Below are 20,797 nucleotides of genomic sequence, written 5' to 3'. Positions count from 1 at the left end.
CATGACAGCCCATATAATCTCCTGATCATAACCCAAGTCCTGCAAATGCCTGATGAGACTGGCTTTCGAAACTGTATCAAGGCTTTGCGGGAATCCAGAAAGCAACAATAAACCCTCTGCCTCCGTGCCCTCGCCTCTCATGAATACATCTGAGCATGAGAATGTGATCCATGATGATCATGTTGGAATCCAACTTGTTCATATGCTCTAAGTCCCCACATCTCTTCGAATCAACTGACCTTAGAATCAAGCACTGATGCATAAATCTTGGATATGACATGCCCAATCATAATGGTCTTGTAATTCCCCGGGCTCATGGGATCCCCTGCCTTGTGGATGGATGAGATAGTAACAACGTCCTTAACACCCCCCTTAGTGAAGAGTGTACAGGAAGTCGGACGAGTATGTGTGAAAGGTCAGGAACTGGCTGATTTGGGATGTCGTAAAGTGTGCGTGCATAATGATACCAGACTTGAGAGGTGAAGGGGACGTCTCTCTAGAAATCTCTACCAAAAGTCTTTGGAGTTGTTACTAAACAAAGTGTTCAGTAATTCCTTCTCGTTACTTACTTTGGGGCTTTTTTCTTACTTAGTCTTTCATTGAAAAAAAAAGCTCTACAACTTCATTCGGAGCTCTATATTTGGGATGACATGGTCCCAACTCTTCAAATCACCCCCTCTAATCTATTTGATTATGTTCATGTGATCACTTGTTGCGGTTGGGAGTTGGAAATTTTGCACAAAACGAGAGTTTATAGAGTGGTGAGTTGAACCATTATTAAATAAGATAGGCACCTATATTTCCATGATTGACCTAGTCACGTGGATTAAATTATTTGGGCCAAATATTGATGTTTTAACAAACTCACATCTAACACATTGAGTATCACCATTCAAATGGCATATCTGAATGTAAGAAATAAATTTGTTACACAATACAGCCATAGTTAGCTTCACAATAGTTTACCTTTTCCTTTGGGCACTCAGGGGCCATGTATCTAAGTTGCGTGCTCCCCATTCTTGATATAACATGGAGCAGCTGAAGCTGAAGTTCACTTGGTAGTGGCTTCATGGGGATGTGAACTTCTAAGCTTTAGGAATTTATGGTGACTGCCCTAGACTCCAACTAATTAAAACAGTTCAAAGGACACTTCAGTGCAATTAATTCCATGGGCCAAGGCAAGGGACTGAAGGTTAGAGAGGGCTAAAATCCCCTTTAGCTAAAATTAGCTCCAAGAGCCACGTTTTGCAAGCTGGCTTGTGGGACAAGGCAAAAAGTAGAAATTTTCTTTGAGGCTTGTTTCTGGACCACATAAGAATAGGGAGAGGCAAGTCACAGGGTGGGAAAGTGCTCCGGGGCTATTCTATCACATCACTTTGCTCATTTTTGACTACCAGGGCAGTCTGTGGGTTGTTGGTGGGCTAGAAGCTCAAAAAAGAATTTGTTTTTGTGCCAGGAGCCTCCAAAGCAGTTCGTTTTTGCTACATGCTTGCTGTTCATGCCTTCCCAAAGCCCAGATTTGATTCACATTTCTTCTAGGAGCCTTCCAGGCCAGGCGCCTATCAAAATCTCACTTTCCAGGCAGTTAGGAGCTTCCATTTGCTTCCAGGAAAGAGGATTTGCTGAGTCACATCTGCCAGAGGCTTTGGGCTGCCGAACTTGATTTCGCTGTTCTAGATCCACTCCAGGGTCACCAGGTAGGTCATTTTCAAAAATTCGCACCTGTTTGAGTTGCTTCAAGCCTCCAAAACTGGCCGAAATCTTTATTGCAGGCTTCCGGGGTGCCAGATTGGTACCAGATCCATTTGCCTTTCAGGATTGGACTGCTAGGGGCGAGAAGAGTGCCAAGAGGAAATCGTTTTTGTTGTTTTTCACCTCTTCCAGGAATTCCAGATCAATTTGCCTACTTGCTTGCTGCTGTTCCAGGGTTTCTAGAGCCCTTTGATCAGTTATTTGCCTCCCTAAAGCTCTACAGTTCTCTTAGAACCTTAGAGTCTCTTGCCTTGCTGCAAGTGACCTTTCTGTAATCCAGAAACAGCTAGGGTTGGCTGTTTTGTTGGCCACTGTCTTGCCAGGAATCCTTTGGAGCTGCCGGGACAGGCTTGGCTGATTTTCTCTCTTGCCAAAGACTCCTTTGGAGTTGCCAGGTTAGAACTCATCAGCTAGATATGGAAGAAAGGTAGCTATGGAATGTTGCACTAGCATGGGATGCCTTTTTGAAACTGGAACTATTTGCATAGCAGGACAGAAGTTCCTGTGAACGGATTATTCAGTTGGCTACTTTTGGTTGGATACACGAGAGTGCTTTTACTGTATTTTTTATGCCTTTTGAATAAAAGATAAAAAAATACTGAAAAGGGGGGCTAAGTTTAGGGCCAATTTGGTGTCTGGTGTAGATAGGGGCAATCTAGCTCCTAAGTAAGGAGTTTGGAATTATTTGGCGTGTTGTGGATATTTTTCTTTATGGCTGAAAGTTAGGTATTTGCTGGTTGTTATGTGTTCACTCCCCTTTGGATTTCTCGAAGGCTAGTGGTTCTGTTGCCGGAACACTGCCAACTTTCTCAAGGGGGTGAGACCTGTGGTTGTTCTGGACGATGTTGGGACTAGGAATATCACGGTCTCTCTTGCTAAGAGAATTGTGCAGTGAAAGCAGAGGATGTGCCAAAGTATGTGCCTCATGAGGAACAACCAAAAACAGAGGAACAAGACGAGATCTTGATTAAAGAACTGTTATTGGCACACAGTGGTAGAGTTTCGTTGTCGCTATTTGGATGTGATGGTGGAGGAGGGTGAACTGGCAGATTCACCTTAGTACTCTACTTTTCAACTTGAGCCGACTTCGGTCGGGGCTCATTCAGGCTCAGTAGAGTGTGCCTCTAGAGCATTAGAGGGGTAGCAGCTCCACTCCCTTGGTTCATACCACTCTTGATATCTAGAGGTCGTTTGGTGACACTATTTGTCCCACCCGATGTGATGGTGGAGGAGGGTGAACTGGCAGATTCACCTCAGTTTCTACTTTTCAACTTGAGCCGACTTTGGTTGGGGCTCATTCAGGCTCAGCAGAGTGTGCCTCTAGAGCATTGCCTAATGCTCAAGAGGGTAGCAGCTCCACTCCCTTGGTTCATACCACTCTTGATATCTAGAGGTCGTTTGGTGACATTATTTGTCCCACCCGAGGTACCGCTTGCTCACGGCATATCTACCATGAGACTTTTGGATTAGTGTACTAGTCACTGTAAGTTTCTGCTCATATATATATATCTGCTATATGGCTGGTTATCTAGAGTCTACTGAGCCATATGTGTTATATATTTCCTGATTTTTATTTTTCAAGTACATATTTGAACAGGTACCTGTAATCTTTGCAGAGTCCGCCACTTAGTAGTTTGATTTTTCTGATTTCTGTACTTGCTGCTTTTGAACCAGCAAACGAGGATGTTTGCTGTGTTTCAAGAGGGGAGTCCATCATGGGGACGTGAATTTCTAAGCTTTAGGAATTTACGGTGACTGCCCTAGCCTCCAACTGATTAAAACAATTCAAAGGACACTTCGGTGCAATTAATTCCATGGGCCAAGGCAAGGGACTGAAGATTAGAGAGGGGTAAAAATCCCTTTAGCTAAAAATAGCACGAGGAGCCACATTTGGCAAGCTGGCTTGTTGGACAAGGCAAAAAGTCAAAATTCTCTTTGAGGCTTGTTTCTGGGAATGAGAGGCAAGTTACAGGGTGGGAAAGTGTTCGAGGGCTATTCTATCACATTGCCTTGCTGATTTTCGACTACCTAGTACCAGGGCAGTCTGTGGGCTGTCGGTGGGTTGCCAGGGCTACTAGAAGCTAAAAAATGAATTCGTTTTTGTGTTAGGAGCCTCCCGAGTAGTTCGTTTTTGCTGCATGCCTGTTGTTCATGTCTTCCCAGAGCCCCAAATCTGATTCACACTTCTTCTAGGAGCCTTCCAAGCCAGGCGCCTATCGAAATCGCACTTTTCCAGGCAATTTGGAGCTTCCAAGCAACTCGATTTGCTTCCAAGCGGGAGGATTTGCTGAGTCGCACCTGCTAGAGGCTTTTCAAGGCTGCCAGACCTGGTTTCGCCGTTCGAGATCCACTCCAGGGTCACCAGATAGATCGCTTTCAGAAATTCGCATCTGTTTGAGTTGCTTTGGGCCTCCAAAACTGGACGAAATTTTTGTTGCAGGATTCCAGGGTGCCAGATTGGTACCATATCCATTTCGCCTTTCAGGATTGGACTGCTAGGGGCCAAAAGGGTGCCAGGAGGAAATTGTTTTTGTTGTTTTTCACCTCTTCCAGGGCTGTTTCTGCTGATTCGATTGCTAGACTGCTTGGGAATTGCTTGGTAAGAGATAGTCAAAACGACAGACAACCTCCTATTTCTCAAAGAGATGTGAAAATTTGTAGGCACATCAGCATGAAAATTTGTAGTGGTAGAAATATGTTCTAATCATTGCTTTTGGATGGGTTTAATCGATTTACCTTGTGCTTTATGTTAGCTGCATTTCAGTTGAGTGTGCTTTTGCCTTGTAAGTAGTCATATGAGTTTACCATGGTTGGCTATATTCAGTGTATAACATGAAAATTAAAGTTTAAATACTTCTACGAATGTGATGTGCACTCATAAGTGGGGGAATTGGTGTATTTATTGTTTAAATCGGTGATGCTACGTTTGATAACGTACTGCTCTCATCTTGCACTAGTTTCTGTCATTGCCTGTTGAAAGGTATGCCTGAGGAGAAATTTCTTTTGTGTGTAATTTGTATGAGGGTAGTTGGTTTAGTCAGGTAACTTTCTTTATGTCATTACTTGTTATGGTCTGTTGGAAACTGCTGCTTCGGGAGCAAGGCGGCTCATCTGGGTTCTGGACTCTCAAAATTACACCTCGCCTTTGTGCTGAGCAATAAGTTGAAGGAAGTATGTCTTTATCTAGAGATAAGGTGAATCTGCTTGCAAATATGTGATATTTTGCAGAGGTTGAACATAAATGTTATACTCTATAATGCTATCGTCAAGGTAGAGCTATCAGATACCTTGACTACTGAGGAAGCAAAGCGAGCAGCACGGACACTTAGAGTGGAGTTTGAAAGAGGTGGAATCCATCTTCCTGAAGGTTAGTATTAAATCTGTAGCTGGCTAGGATTGAAGATTTTTTAAGTTCAGAAGTGGCTGGTGGCTGCAATTTTAGAATGACTGTCATTGGTTGGAAGCAAAATTTTTGATGCATAGGTCACATCGCTTTGCAGAAAATCTAGAGCGTGTTCACAAACTCAACCTAAAGATTACTGAACTTGGCAGAGAGTAAGCTAGCTATTACCTTTGGGATTTTCAACTTGTCAATAATAGCAGAATGAAAATTTAAGCTGGTAGAGATAGTTTTGTTTGTTGTCTAGCTTGTAGGTTTGGATATGGAAATCACTGCTATACACTCTCTGCTTGGTCCTTCCCCAACTGTGTGCGTGTGTGTGCGTGTGTGTGTGCGCATGCACATTGGTATGCTTGCCCCCCTCCCCCCTTTTATAGCTGAGGTGCTGGGAATGCTAATTTATAGCTTGATTGCAATGGTGTTATATTCCATGCCAGGTTTGTTGGCAACATTTTGAGAGATCCAGGTCATGTTGACATTTTTCCTGCTTCGAAAATTCCTAAGTGCATACAGCATATGGTAAAGCCAATCTTCCGATCTAAAGATGGCACCATATCAGCCCTTCTAAAGGGAGACAAGCAAATGAAAGGTTTTGAATCTGGTGTCCGGGTGAGAACAGATGCTGACAATTTATCCTCGATTCTCAAATGGGCCAGAGATAGAGAGGTATAGGAATGTTTCAGTGATTTTAAGTATTTAAGTAGAGCTTGATATGTTTTGAGCAAGTCCCTGGTTGATTGTTATTGCTGGTCCTTAAGTCGATATTGAGAAGGTTAGGATTTTGAATAATGACTGTGTAAATTAGAGGAGACGTTAAGAACAGAAGTGCCCATTCTCTGCTAGTGACAAGTGGAGCGTTATGCCTCTCTGCTGAAAATTGTGATTGAAATGTTTTGCTACATACATGCACTTCTGATTTTTGTTCTTTGACAAGTTTTGCTGATTAGTGTCGTCATTAAAAATGCTTTATTCTTCTTTGTCCTTTCCTTCTTCCGCATTTGGGATTTGTCCTGCCAACTTGGTACTGTTGTTACTCGCACATCAAGTACATGGAAGAAAGTCGTCATCTGATGATTATATTGCGGATGAGAAAGCAGTCCTGTCTCTTATCATCACTCAAGAGACAATTTGCAACATGCTACAATGAATGTTGCTGATGGCAGAAACCATTGTAGATGGAAGGGATCAGACAAATATATAGGCAATAAACAAAGAGACAAACTGTGAATTGGGAGTAACAGGATATGTTAGATGCTGTATATGACACATCACATCAAATGCGGTTTTTCAACAACCTATATGCCCTTTCAGACTAGTATCGATTCATATTAGTAGTATAACATAACTAACTAAATTAACTGGCTAGTCATGATGCGATACTGACTTCACGTTCCAACACGCCCCTTTCAGCAAGCAGCTACAAGGAATATGTTTCACTGCTTCAAGCACAGCTTCCCCTTCTTGGAGCCAGGAATTGCACCTGCTTCAAGCTAGGTCTAACTGCTTTAACATTTCCCCTTGCACTTCATCATTAATTCGTGCAGCTTCAAGTAACTCAAAATTGCGTGCGCTCTCTTTCATCACTTCCAGTTGGAATCTTTCAACCTCACTAAGAAGAATGGATCAACCAGAACATATCAGCGATTCTTTAAATCTTTTAGAACATACAAGTGACAAAATACGTGCCAGACAAGTTCTAGAATGCTGGTCTGCACACAGCTGTAGTTTTACAACTTGTCTAGCATAAGGAACAGCCAAGAGTCGTTCAGATAAAGAGCTCCGTGACCCTTGTGCCCATCTCTACTCATGTGGCATTCAGCGGATGAGCATTTTGTGTGGTCAAAGAAAGATCCTTGCTATTTAACGAGCAAAGACAGAGAGGAGAGGGCTGCGATGGAGATGTCCTCAAAGAAAACCTCCTTCGAACAAATCTTGGCCTAGTGGGCAAAAGAAATGTGAGAAGGGGAAAATACTATGCAAAGTTGAAAGAAATTCTTGTTATGCAATAGAACAATCAAACAGGACATATAGTTGCATTAGAGCTGGCCTAAATCAAATTCTACCTTGCACAAATTTTTGCCCAATGGGCCAAAGCAACGTGAGGAGGAGGAACTATTTCTCAGCTGGATATTTTTTGGCTGAGGTGATCAAAGCAAGGAACAAGAGAAAAAAAAGAAATAGCCGAGCTGATGAGCAACCAAGGCGGGAGATCCATGCCACTCAATATGTCACATGTTGTGGAGGAAAGAATTTTCAAGTCCATGTCTTAACAGGCCTCTCATTGATCTTGGGCCATGTTCAATGGCTGTGCTTTTCTTGCAAACACCTTGGTGTATATCCTAGTTGTCCCAGTCAGCATTCTGAGATTCCAATAAGGCAACACTGTAGATCACGCTTGACATTCCATAGGACTGAGTGACTCCAAAAATGGTCTAGGGCATGAGCTTTTGGAAAGCACAATCTAAAGTTTGTGGGTGCTTTGTAAAACATCCAGGAGAAGCTGAGTGATCCAAGAACAGCGGGATCTGAAAAATTATTGGTCCAAAATGGCCCTTCCACGTGGCAATTGAGCTGGACATTCAGATTGTGGTTGTTGGTGATTTGAGGGGTTGTACCGCTTCATAACCAAGCCTGTTGGATTCACAAGAGGTTATGACGGAAGGTTCTTTTACAACATTCATACATCCACACAATGTTACACAAAAGGGAACTTATGTAAAGCCGTGTCATAGTTTGATGATCCCCTCAATACAAGTTCGAATCAGCTTTTGAGCCAATTCAAAGGCAATGACTTGGACTTTCCACTTGCTGTGGACAATGCATGCATTTGGCTAGGGCTCCTGTAGCTCCCATTCATAACTCCCATAGTTCCCATTCTCTTGCAAACTAGGAGATTTTCATGAAAGAGAAGCTAGGTTAGCAACGATATTTGCTTGGGTAGCTTGCTCTCATATAGAAGCAAATAAGAAGGGATGCATTTTCCCATGGGGGAGCCATATCACATAAATAGTATTATTTGTCAAAGTAGCTGAAAACCATTACAATCCATGATAGCTGAAGGCTAGCTATTTGTTATAACCCATAAGTTTGAAGTTAATGACAAGACTTAAATATGGAATGAGATTGCTTGAATTTGAGGGTTGCTTCATAAATACATGAATTCAACTCAAGATGGAATAGTAAAATTGGACTTAAGAGCACACTGAACTGAAATGATCATAACTAAGAGATGAAAGGTAACTAAATGCAGAAGCAATTAAAGAACATACTGTCTCATGTGGGGCCCATTGGAGACTCTACCTTTGAATATGGCTCCTATTAGCTTGCAAATTTCTATACTATTTTCTTTGCTACGGCAAAGCACTACTTTTGTGTCCACCTAAACCCCTCGACTATTTTTTGCTGCACTTATGTCAATGGTAAAAGCTAAGGAGGCAAGGCTAGTGACTGCCAAGGTGTAGGTGTGATTCAATCAACAACGTAGCCATGAGTGAATTGGCTTCACTTGTGAATTGTGTCAATAGTGAAGGCACTAAAGGTAGGAGGTCATGAATTCTTTCGACATCAATGCAAGTCAGAAATGATAGGCGTCTTTGGTTCGGTATTTGGCCAGAAGTGTCTTTAACGGCTATAGGCTGGGAGGAAGTAGGGTGGATAGTAGTGTCTTTTTGGGGAAAGCAAAATCAGCCTACGTTAGGCTAAGTGTGTTGGCATCAATTTGAATACTTGTCTTATGGTATATGAGGAGGATTGATCCTCACCATGTACTCTAGTTGTCTTGTAGTACCCCTGTGATTCTTGTAGACCTGTGCACATTCAAGACTATGATCTAGCTCATCTTGTGTTTGGAAATGGCTCTTGTTCCTCCAAATGCTATCCCCTTTTACAAACTACTTATGGATTAGTATTGATTATTTTGCATGCTAAAAACATCATAGGCATGTTGATTCATATTCACGCTAATCAAACATATCAATCTCACCATCAATTAAGGTGGACATCTCATCACATCAAACCATGTTCAATGAGCACATGTAAGTAGAGTTTTTTTTCTTCCCTTTGAAACAGGGCTACAGCTTGGTTTTTAGTTACATCATATGACACATGGGCGAACAAGTTCTGTTGGCTAACTTTGTTTGAGTTTCGACTTTGGTATTCAATAAAAGATGACATAGAAACACCCTCTCCCTTTCAAGTAATTGATCTGAATTGAAAGGCTTCAGAGTAGGCTTCAAGGAATATGCGATATCTCTTTGGAATTCTTATGCTAACTACCAATCGTTTATTGAAGGGTAACATTGAAGGGGACTTTTTGACAAGGCATTGTGTTCATATGCTAGTTGGATGGAAGTTTCAGTTGAAAGGCTTGTTTTTTGTGGCTTAAGGATCTTGAAAAGGACCAATGTATTCCTTGAGGAGCTTAATATTGATGAACTTGCGGAGTCCTTTCTGGGCTTGATCTTGTTAAACTAAGCAGTCATCAGTCCATATCTCCTTCTTGGGAAACCCTCGCTTTTTGGTTCTTGTTTGCTTGCTTGTCTTGCTGCCTTTCAGCTTTCAGGACATCTTCTTCAATTCAAGTGGGCTTCCATTATGATCCAAGATAGACTTATTAGTTTCAAAGGATAAACTTGAATGTTGGAATAGATTTTTAAAATAAAATTTCACTTTGAGAGACATATCAACCAAGGGTTTCTCTCCAGCAAGGAGGAATTACACATGCACTCAGTGTTAGAGCATTTATAGCTTTCACGTCATCTTCAAAGAGCTAACACCTGTCCAAGGGGAAAATATACCAGTGTGGTGAATCAAAGTTAGAATACATCATCATAAAAACAGTCCTCGTGGATCTAATACACATGTATTTGCCTGTTTTTTTACACGAGTGTGACTACAATATACGCTATAAAATAGATGCATCCAGGCCATGGACAAAAACCTTAAGACTGTAAAAAGGACATTTCCAAGTTTCCGAAATGTCTAAATTTTGGAAATGTCTTAAAAGACTGTTCCAGGATAGAGGAAGCTTTGCAGCACGATGACACAGCTGCCTGCACCTGTAGCTTCTTGCGTGGCAGCCTATGTCTTCTCTTGCTGCTGGGTGGCAGCATGGCATCCTTGGGCTGTGGACTGCTTGCATTGCTGCATGAACAGCCTGTATGGAAGTCTTGCTGCTGTTGGCTGAGCTTTTTGCCAGTCATGCTCAGGGGCTTAGGGATGCCCTTGAAATCCCCTTCCGACCCTCTCCGTGTTGTGTGTGCTATGATGTCAAATACAATCTTCTTTGATTGTCATAGCCTTGGTTGAAACATGATCTGCTCTTGCACGACAGCCTCTGCTTCGTCTTGATTTGGAATGTTGTCTAAAGCTGGTCACATAATGAGAAACATGGAAATCTGGATGCATTGTCCATTTTTTAGGAAACTGCAACTGCATGGATAGCTTATTAATGGCTTCAATGATTGGAAATAGTCCAAAACTTGACACAACACAGTCTGTTATTTATAATCTTGAGATTCTAGTGAATCTGCAACTGCATGGATAGTTTATTAATGGCTTCAATGATTGGAAATAGTCCAAAACTTGATGCAAGACAGACTGTTCTTTATAATCTTGAGATTCTAGTCAATCTTTTTGTACTTAATGTGCACATGCTGATGAGTTTAACATGTATGGCGCCAGTTTAGAAAACGTGGTAGAGGATGCAAAGAGATAATGCCAAGGTGGAAAGGTCATCTGAAGTTGAAAAATCAGGCAGAACCAAATTTCCAAACACGTATCATAGTGGAGCAGAAAGATGGGTTTAGCAGTGGGTGGAGAGTTGAATAAGGAGAAGTCACCGTTGCTCCTCTTTCATTGTACCTTACGTTTGGGGAGGATAGAATTCAAGTAGACTTGGGAAGGACATAACATGCTGCGAATAGCTATGTAAACAAGAGGGACAATTTGAGGATCAAATACACAATGAGAACATTTGGTATAGGAAAATCGAGAAGGATGCTGAAAACTGTCCCCTTTGCCACTTTGTGTGAGAGTCTGGGTCTAAGCTGAGTGATAAATTGAAGAGACCCCTAGGATCTATTGCTCAGAGAAACCCATCTGACATCAAGCAGAAAAATGGACAAGGGCTGGTGGCTTTCCTTGGCCCATTTAACTGCTTGCTAAAGTGATAAGACATTGTCGAAGATGCTCCTACCTTGTATGAAACCGGTTTGAGTGTCATGAATGAGGTGAGGTAGGAGTGGTTGGAGTCTGAGGCTTATTGCCTTGGCCAGGGCTTTGGAGGTTGTGCCAAGGAGGGTGATGGTCTTCCAATGGGGGATGAGGGTCCTGTCTCCCCTTTGGGGATCCCCTTTGGGGATGAGATGAATGAGCCTCTGTGAGAGGGAGGGAGGCATTGCCTAGTGGTAGAGGTTGCCAGTGAGATGAAGAGCTGTGGTGAGGCTTAGATAGCAATTTCTGACAAAGCAGTCCTGGTTGCTCCAAATGTCCACAGTTTGCTGTTTGAGTTTCTCATTCATGATTGGGGTACATAGAATCTGGTATCTTGACTCTCGTAGGATGAAGCTGTCTGTACCAAGTCCTTGATGAGAAGAAAAATGGGAAGGTAGTCAGAATTAGTGGTGCTTGCTGAAACGAAAGTGCAGCTTCCTTTGTCTAGTGCCTAGGTTGAAACTGTTAATTGGTATGGATTGTTTCCATCAGTCTCCTATTTCACCAAGAGTACTTGAGACTAGACTCGTTCATTTGGAACTCGTCTTCAAACCAGCTATCTTGCCTCTGATGTTGAGAATGAACTCCTCCCAAGCTGCTCTCCCTAAGGGTAGCACACTGCCTTCTCTCCCCCTTGCCGCCCCCTTTCGTCAACAGGCTGCTCTACCGTATTGGACTCCTCCCTACTATCCAAGAGTTAGCTTGTGGCTGGTATGTAGAGATTGCCCTCCAAAAGGCAATTTGATCTCTTCTCAGAGTGGGTGCATAGAGGTTGAGCACGCCAATGTGAGACCGCTCGAGGTGAAGCATTATCCAAAGGGCCTGGCTGGTGTCAGAACACCATGTATGACAACGAAAGGAAGCAAGGGGGCCGAAACTGAAATAGGGACAGGAAGGGGGCTACGGGAGGGGTGTGGGAGGGACATACCTATATACATGCATACCCAAACATTGTTTTTGGTAAAGAACCTTTCAGCACGAAGAATGTACATTTATAGCTGTCCCAAAGTGAGACAGCTACTACTCATAAACTAAAAGAAGCTGGCAAAAGACCATTATAGCTGCTTCAGTAAAGAACAGCTAGTACAACCAAACTAAAAACAGTGAAAGAACACTGTTAGCTGGGCCACAGGTAGATCTCCCACGTAATGCGCATCCTGAAGGGAGCGACGGAGGGAGGAACGGAAGAAATGATAAATATCCACAGAGGAGCATCCAGATCCAAGAATTATGGGCATAATAGAAAGACCACAATGCCCAATAATGACACCAACTAAAGAACTGAACATTAGTTTGGTGTAGAGGCATATCTCCCAAATAACCAAAACTGCTTGCCAAAAGGGATGCTAGGAAAGTGTGTACATGCTACACACACACACACATTTTATTAGTGAAATCTTATATTTCTTTGTGGGAAACCTCAGAAGAGGTGAAAACCCACCATGAAGTACAAAATTAAAAAGATTACAAGTAGGCACCTAGAAAAGGCCAAGAGGCTACCTGAAAAGTACAAAAGCGAAAAAGTTTACAAGTCACTAGGGAGCATCCGGTATGATATTCTCCACACACCGAATGGAGATAACTAGTAATCCAAAGACAAAGGAGGAAAATATGAAATTACACGCCTCCAGCTGGCGACATCAAAGTGATCCCTTGTACCAGAAAGGCATTGAGTGAAGGAGTAGTGCCATCAATAAAATGCAATTTCTTTTGACCTTTGTGATTTTTCTTGACATAAGCAAGAAGGCGGAAACATTGAATCACTGGGTCAAAAACCTGTTGCAACATAGGATGCATATCCTGAAGATTGAAGATTCTTTTTGGTAAAGGAGAAGTACTGAGTATCTTGAGCCTGTTCCACTGTATCATGAACAACTATATCAGATGAACCATCTCAGGCGTCTGCAACTGAGTATCTGACATAAGAGTATCACAAAAAGAAAGAGCCTGAAAGGAATTTGACAAAGGAACCGAAGATGACACTGTGACTGAGGCTTTCCCTTCAGGGTGCACCCTTTTCCATTCTTTTTTATGCTTAGACTTTTGATCCAAATTTTCAGAGCAAAGAGGAGTAGAAACCTGGGGGAGAACCAAGGTGCGTGAGGTTGAAGGGCAACTCCGAGCAAAATGACCAATTTGTCTGCATTTGTATCACGCATTTGAGAAGGATGCAAAATTTAAGAGAATGCGAAAAGGATGCGGAAACCCATAATCAATATCTAAACACGAAGGAATGAGCTCTTCCATATCCCACAAGACAAAAACGGATGTCCTTGCTCAAAACTAGAAAATCTTGCTTAGGACACTCTCCCCAACAAAGCTGCAATAGAGGACAGATGTGAGAGTAGAGGAATTGGCAAGGCCTTGAGAGTGACCCAGACGGGACAGAAATGCATGAGAGTTTTGGCCGGGTCAAAAAGGGGATCCCAAGGTATGTAACATAAGCAAAAAAACCCGCACCATGTACACCAGCCATATTGACTAACTGATAAAGTGTATCCACATCAATGCAACGTGCGTAATAAAAACCTTTACCAAGAAAGACAAAGGAATCCAGTTTGTGATCACCAACTACCGTTGAAGACCAAGCACGTAGAGAAGAATAATTCATCATGCGTCCCATAAAATAAATACAAACTCCTCGTTGTTGTGCCTGATAAAGAGAATTAGGAAAAGATTCGGAAGGTAGAGCCCGACACAACCGTGAACCTGGGTCTAAAATATCCAACACAGAGTCTTGACACATACGTTGTAAAAGATCCCTTTGAAGCGACGAAGAAGCAAAACCGGAGAAGTCCACCTTGAGCAACTTGTCTATCGGAGAAGAACTCGCCAAAATAGTAGGCCGTTTTTTCCTTGCCAAAGAAGAATCTTCAAGGCCACATGAAAGCCAGGTGGCTGAGAACCAACAGACTGAAGTGAAGGACCAGAAAATTCAACCGACTGAGGCGATTGAAAAACATATGAAGGCGAAGCTGGAGCCGGACACACAGTAGGTGCTCGAATAGACCAAGGCGATTGAAAAACGAAAGAAGGCGAAGCTGGAGGCGGACAAACAGTAGAAGCTTAGGGTGGACACACAGTAGAAGCTGAAGTCAGACACCCAGCCGAAGCTGGAGGCAGAGTAGAAGGTAGAGGCGTACACACAGCCGATGCTGGAGGCGCACAAACATCATACGGGATGCTGGACGCCGAGCGTCAGCAGACGGAAACGAAGACGGGAGCTCCATCACGAAGGCTCTTACACACACACACACACACTTTTTTTTTTTTTTGGGTGAAATCTTTGATTGATTATATTATATGAGTAGCAACCTCAAAATAAGGTGCTACAATTACATCAACTGAAAATTTCAGTATATGCCAAAAAGACCTCATGATCTATGCAGCGGCAATCAAAGAAAGATTGCTGCAGAGAACGCCTAAAAAAGCCAAACAGAGAGAACGTAGGATCACCAAAGACTTTGCAATTCCTATATGTCCATAAAGTCCATAGTGCCCAGTAGTGATCCCAAACAAAGAAAAGATGAAACTCCGGTCTGGATGGATGAAATCCAAATAGCCAAAAGAACTTCCCAAACGGAACAGATGGGAATCTCGCTCGCAGGCGCTGTCAAAGCAGATTAAAAAACTCACGAGAGCACAGACAATGCCAAAACAAGTGAGGCACAGTCTCCGAAGAAGCAGAAATCTGTGGCGAAGTGCAGGAGCAATGTGTCGATGAGCTAATAGCTGTCCAGATGGAAACACTCCCAAAAGAACTCGCCAAAAGAAAAGGTGTTGCCGAAGCGGTACTTTATAGGCCCAAAGTTGCTGTAATCTTTTCCTCCACCACTTGGCTGGGCGATGCATTCGCCAAACAGAATCACCTCTCTCTAAAACCCAAGGTTGAGGCAAAAGGATTTTATACAATGCAGGTATAGTAATCTGAGATAGCCTCAAAGGACAAGAAGAGGACCCTAGAGAAGTCAAAGTCCAATCTTCCAGCTAGTCCTGGAGTTCCAAAGGAGGAATCGGAACAAAAGGCGAAAGCATAGAAGTAATTTGTCGCCACAAAGGACGATAATGAGAGCCCAATCCATATGTAGTGGTTGTTAGAGAAAAGGGGAGCACAGTACTAGCATCATCTATAACATCAGCAACCGAGGTGATGCCTTTAAACGAGACAAAGTAGGAACGTCGAGGTTCCTGTAAAGCCAAGGGAGGCTGAAAGACTTTCGACCATTGAATGCTTTCAGCTCTCAAAGAATTCCCAAGCAAAGATTGCCGTCCATTCCATTTTAGATGAGAAAGAACATGCTTCCAGTCAAGAAGCAAGCGGGAGACAAAAGGGCAGCCAGGCAAACTGCCATCAGTGCAGCCAAAAAAGAAATCCCAGTGATCGAGTTGCCAATGACCAAACACAGAAATATTGATATGAGTGACGAGAGTCCTAATCATAAGAGCCCAAGGCTGATGACCTTGCAGAAATTGCAGCAACATTTTCCCCCTGTGGGCAAGAATATGCACATGAATATCCGTGATGTTCAATTCACCATGCATCTTGGGAGAACAAATGTGATGCATCGAAAGCAACCTGAGACTTTTTCTGCCATGTTTGGATCGCCAGAAGATTTCCATAAAGACAGACATGAAATATGTAAGATCTGCCTTAGTGAACATGATCAATGGCAAGTAAAATTGAATATATGCCACAAGGATGGACTGCACTATTCGAAGATGAATGTGCAAAGGCCAAGTTGCTAGTTTCCAATACTCAAGCTTTTTCCGAAGCTTAGCCAAAACCCAATCAGTTTGTTGTCGGCGAGTGAGTTCCCACCCCAAAGGGTTACCAAGATGACGAACAAACTGAGTGGGTGGAATGATATCCCTGGGCCATAATAGACTATGCCAGTATTTGGAATGCAAAGGGAGCAGTTTAGACTTTTGAAAATTAACATGAAGACCAGCTGCCAAACCATAAATAGAGAGGGCCTGCATCAAGGCACCAAGATCATGGGGCGTATTCTTTGGGGTAAAGAAAGAATCATCAGCATATGCTTGAGCAACCATGCTGCGATTAGCATCCAATTCCAAGCCATGAATTGATCCTGCAGCCACAAGATGATCAATATATTGCAGCATAGGATGAGTAGCAATGGCATACAGTAAAGCACTGAGAGGGCATCCTTGGCGGACCGATCAACGAAGAGTCCACTCATGAGAGAGATCCCCAGAAAGAATGCGAGCCGCATTGCTATCTCTATAAAGCCAGTAAATAACCTGCTGCATTTTTGGTCCAAACCCCAAAGCTTGCATAGTTTGCGAAATGAAATCCCATTGAACTGTGTCAAAGGCTTTTGCAATATCTACCGGCAAGAGTAGAACATCCTGCTGCGTGTATCTGGCATATTCAATTCCAATATAAGCATTGGCAATGTTAGTTGTGATATGGCGATGTGGAACAAAGCCATATTGGGAGGGATGCAACCCATCATGCAAATAACCTTTAATCTGATCAATCACCATTTTGGCAATGATCTTGTAAATGACTGGCATGAGCGTGATTGGCCTCCAATCACCAAGTGAATCACATAGCTGCTTTTTTGGAATCAGCTTGAGAAGACCCTTTTTACATGACACAGGCCTCTGCTGGTTTTGCCATGCTGTATTTACCATTTGCAGCAAGGTGAATTTAAGAAGATCCTAGAATGCAAGAAAAAATGCAACAGTGAGACCATCCCATCTTGGAGATTTCCATCTGCCACAGGATCTCAGTGCATCAAACAATTCCCTTTTAGTAAAGGGATGTTCAAGTTCCAAAGTCTGAACATCAAACAGAATTGGATGAATATGCTGCAAAAGAAGCTAATGTGCAGACACGACCCGAGGAGAAAGAGTATCCACATGCCCAAAATGAGTGGACAGGTGTTGCACATATAAATCAGCAAGCTATGAACGAGATGTTGACCAATAGCCATCAGGCATCCGGATCCGACAAATATTGGCAGCCTGTCTTTTGTAGTGTAAACTCTTAAAAAATTGCTTGGAAGAGCAGCCTTTATCCAAAAATGCCTATTGTCTGGATCGAGTTTCCCATTTAGCAAGCTTTCTGCGATCATTGGATTGAAGAGAGAACTGAGCCTAAGATGAGCATGCTTTCCTCTGAAGACAAAGGGTGAAGATGAGCAAGCTGAGTCAAACTCTGGACAAGTAAATTTGGCATGTGCTACAGTCTCCCTTATGGCTTGCATATAGGATTTGCCATAATCTCGAATAACTGCTTGCATCCGAGCAACAAAAGCGTGCCAGGCATAATCCAAACCAATGCGTATTTGACGAGAGAGAGGCTGAATAGCATCAGAGACCAAGGCTTTAAAATCAGCATGCTCCAGATAACTATTATTAGTCAGCAAAATCCTTCGGCAAGGCAATCTGTCAGTGGGAAATTCATGTAAGGAAAGCTTCAACCAAAGAGGAGCATGATCCGAATGTGTGAAAGCATGATCAACCCAAATTTGACAAGTAAAGGCATCACAATGCTGTGGATCAATCTGATACCATCTGTCCAAGCGTGCCCGATAAGAAGATTGAGCATTATGCTGAAAGGTATAGCCCGGAAGCATGGGCTGTAATTCCTTCCAGAGATCAACCAGGCGCAACTGAAGCAAAAAATCAGACCATGCCTGTGTTTCAGAAGCCAACATATGAGTGTGGCCTGAGGTGTTGTCACCCGATTGAGGGGCATTATTAAAGTCACCACAAATGAAGGCATGTTGTCGCCATGGATAAGTATGCATGGCAGCCTAGATCAAAGCTCTATCACGAGAAGATTGGGAGACATAAACTGATGCAAATTCAAAAATTTCCCCTTGAACAAGGCATTGAACAATAATCCATCTACCATGGCGATCATTGAGAGCCACAATAGGTTGAAGGTCGTGCTTTACTAAAAAAGCCACACCAGAAAAGGACTGCTCTCCAGCATAGAAGATATCATAACCAACAAAATGGCCTATTTGACCAGCATACATATGCTGATTATCCTCGTGCAAAGCAACTATATCAGGCTGCAGTTGCCTGATATACATCCAGACCAGTTTCCATTTGCGACCATCACACATTCCCTGTACATTGAGAGTAACACACTTTAGATGATCAAGCATATTTAGAGTTATGGGACAGGTATGTACAGCAACTAACGGGCTGTCTACGTCTGCATTTCCACCTCAATGGCTGGGCCTCTGCCCTGGGATGAAGCATCAGCCTAAGGAGAGGACAAAAGTGCAGCAACTTCTTCTTCAAGAAACAAGGTCCATTTTGCAGTCCACAGCAGCCCAGGTCAAGCCAACACCAAAGTTTTCAGTAGGTGTTTTCCCATGAGAGGATGCACCACTCCAAGTCTGAGAAGGCAAAGGTCGCGTGGGGGAGATCACTTTGCGAGGAGTTTGCCATCCATCAGTCAAAAATTTTTCCCCCTTCCCATGAGGTGGAGAGGACAAAGGCATAGGAAAAGAAGCATTACCATTTGAGACAGCCGGGGCTTTGCCTTTGTCTTGAACAGAGAAAAACTGTTTGACCCCTTTGTTTTTGACCACAGAAGAGGCATTTGCATTCTTATTCAAAGGCTAAACCATTTCAGCTTGCACTGGCATCTGTGGAGCTCGGGAAGGGCATTGTGAAGCCATGTGCCCAAATTGCTTGCATTCAAAGCAAGCACCTGCAAACAGCCCCCACTTGAGCTTGTAAAAGGCACTCCCCATGGAAACATTATTCACAGTAACTGAATATGAAGCTGGAGTGGGATGATCCGTATCCCACAAAATGCAAAAGCGATTCGAATTTCCATTGGGTCGCGGTGGACATACCACCTTAGCGAGGGAAGCTGCAATTTTAGGTAGAAGAGAAGATGAGCATTGAGGAAAATCCACAACTTCTACCCAAACAGGGCAACAATGTCGAATCAATGCCTAATAATCCCGGGTGGGAGACCAGGGCAGGACATGGACCATCTGCTGGCCATAGAAGAGAGGAGAGTGCTCCAGCCAAACCTGACGGTGCTCCTCATCAGCCATGATGATCTCAAAAAAGCCCCTCGCTGCATAATGAATTTTTTTGACATAAGAACCACCCAGGGCTCGAGTCAACCAATTCCCAACATCTGTTGCAGTAGGCATCCGTCGTGGGAAGAAAATTATAATGGCATGCTTTGCATACTCCTTAACTGGATCAAATATATAATCCACTTCCACCATAATGCCAGTGGTGGGAAGTGGATCTTTCCAACCTTTGCGGGTGTCTTCAAACCCTTCATGCATAACCTCATAAATAAGCTGAGCCTCAGCAGAGTCATGAAGGGAATCATCTGAATCCATCACCTGTTTTTGTTTCTTGTTGGAAACCGACTTGTCTTTGTGAAAGGTTTTCTCATAGGAATAATACGCCATTTGAGTTAAGGAAAGGACTTGGAAGCAGCAACGCTTTACAAGGAGGAAAGCATAGCAGGTACAAAATTATACAGATTTTTCCTGGTTGTACAGACAAAATCGTACGTATTTTTGACAGTACGAAAAAATGTTTTTTTTTTCGTGATAGCAGAACTGTAAGGACTTCCCCGACTATACGGACAAAATTGTACGGACTGTATGGACAAAATTGCACGGATTTTTCCTAACTGTACCAACAAAATCGTACGGATATTTGATAGTACAATTATTTATTATTATTTTTTTAAATATAAACAATTTTATTTTATTTTTTTCGTATTTTTTGACAAAGTGGACGAACACACACACACACACATACATATACATATACATATACATATACATAGTTTTTTGGTGAAAAGTAGTATATCATTTAGAAGAATGTAAATTCATAGCTGCCCTAGAGTGGAGCAGCTACTATTGGAAAACTAAAAAGAGGGATAAAATGCTTCCAGTGGGCCAGCGGAAGATCTCTAAAAGAATCTGTGTCCTGGTCCTGGAGAGAGTGATGCAGGATGCGCGAAAGAAATGAAATTGGCTTCAAGTGGAAACCTCTCTCCTAACGCAAAGCCATGGAACCTCCTACTTTAGCAAGGTCTACTTAAGAACACCCCAAAGATGGAGGAGACATGGAAGTCTTCTTATAGGTGGATTTTTTTGGAAGGTCCCCTTCGTTATAGGGATCCACCAATGCGAAGCTTGATGAGGGTGTGGAAGCACCTTTGCACAAGTCTTTTTCGGGCTAGTCCTTACTGCAAAAAGGAGAGAGAGAAGTAGCTGCTCACTTACCAATCAAGGGTATCGCCTCTGTGTGAAAAGAGTGGCTCCTGTTTGAAAACCAAACTGTCAACCCCCAAGTGAGCACACCCTATTTGAATGGATCCTAATTGAGCATTGCCATATCCCTTGCATTGAAGGGCATGTCCATAGACAATGTGATCTCATCACAAGAAATCTTATTGTGCAG

At 42.8% G+C, this 20,797-nt stretch overlaps 1 protein-coding gene across 2 annotated transcripts in view; it reads left to right on the top strand.

Annotated features, from left to right (window-relative positions):
* LOC147892453 (Zincin-like metalloproteases family protein) overlaps positions 1-20,797 on the top strand; it is a 159,135-nt gene that overhangs the window by 32,738 nt on the left and 105,600 nt on the right. For both annotated transcript variants that reach the window (XR_015542351.1, XM_087387413.1), the window contains exons 5-7: positions 4,981-5,119; positions 5,253-5,307; positions 5,590-5,818. Coding sequence is in view for 1 of the 2 variants with exons in the window: in XM_087387413.1 (XP_087243539.1) it covers positions 4,981-5,119; positions 5,253-5,307; positions 5,590-5,818 (423 nt within the window). In the remaining variant the exon portion in view is untranslated. The remainder of the gene's footprint in view (positions 1-4,980; positions 5,120-5,252; positions 5,308-5,589; positions 5,819-20,797) is intronic.

The sequence above is a fragment of the Dipteris shenzhenensis genome, chromosome 16 (genome assembly GCF_047967505.1).
Source record: "Dipteris shenzhenensis isolate YYH24624 ecotype China chromosome 16, Dip_SZ_1.0, whole genome shotgun sequence".
Lineage (NCBI taxonomy): Eukaryota > Viridiplantae > Streptophyta > Polypodiopsida > Gleicheniales > Dipteridaceae > Dipteris > Dipteris shenzhenensis.
The sequence above is the reverse complement of the archived record's forward strand: the minus strand, read 5'-3'. Positions and strand labels throughout refer to the sequence as shown.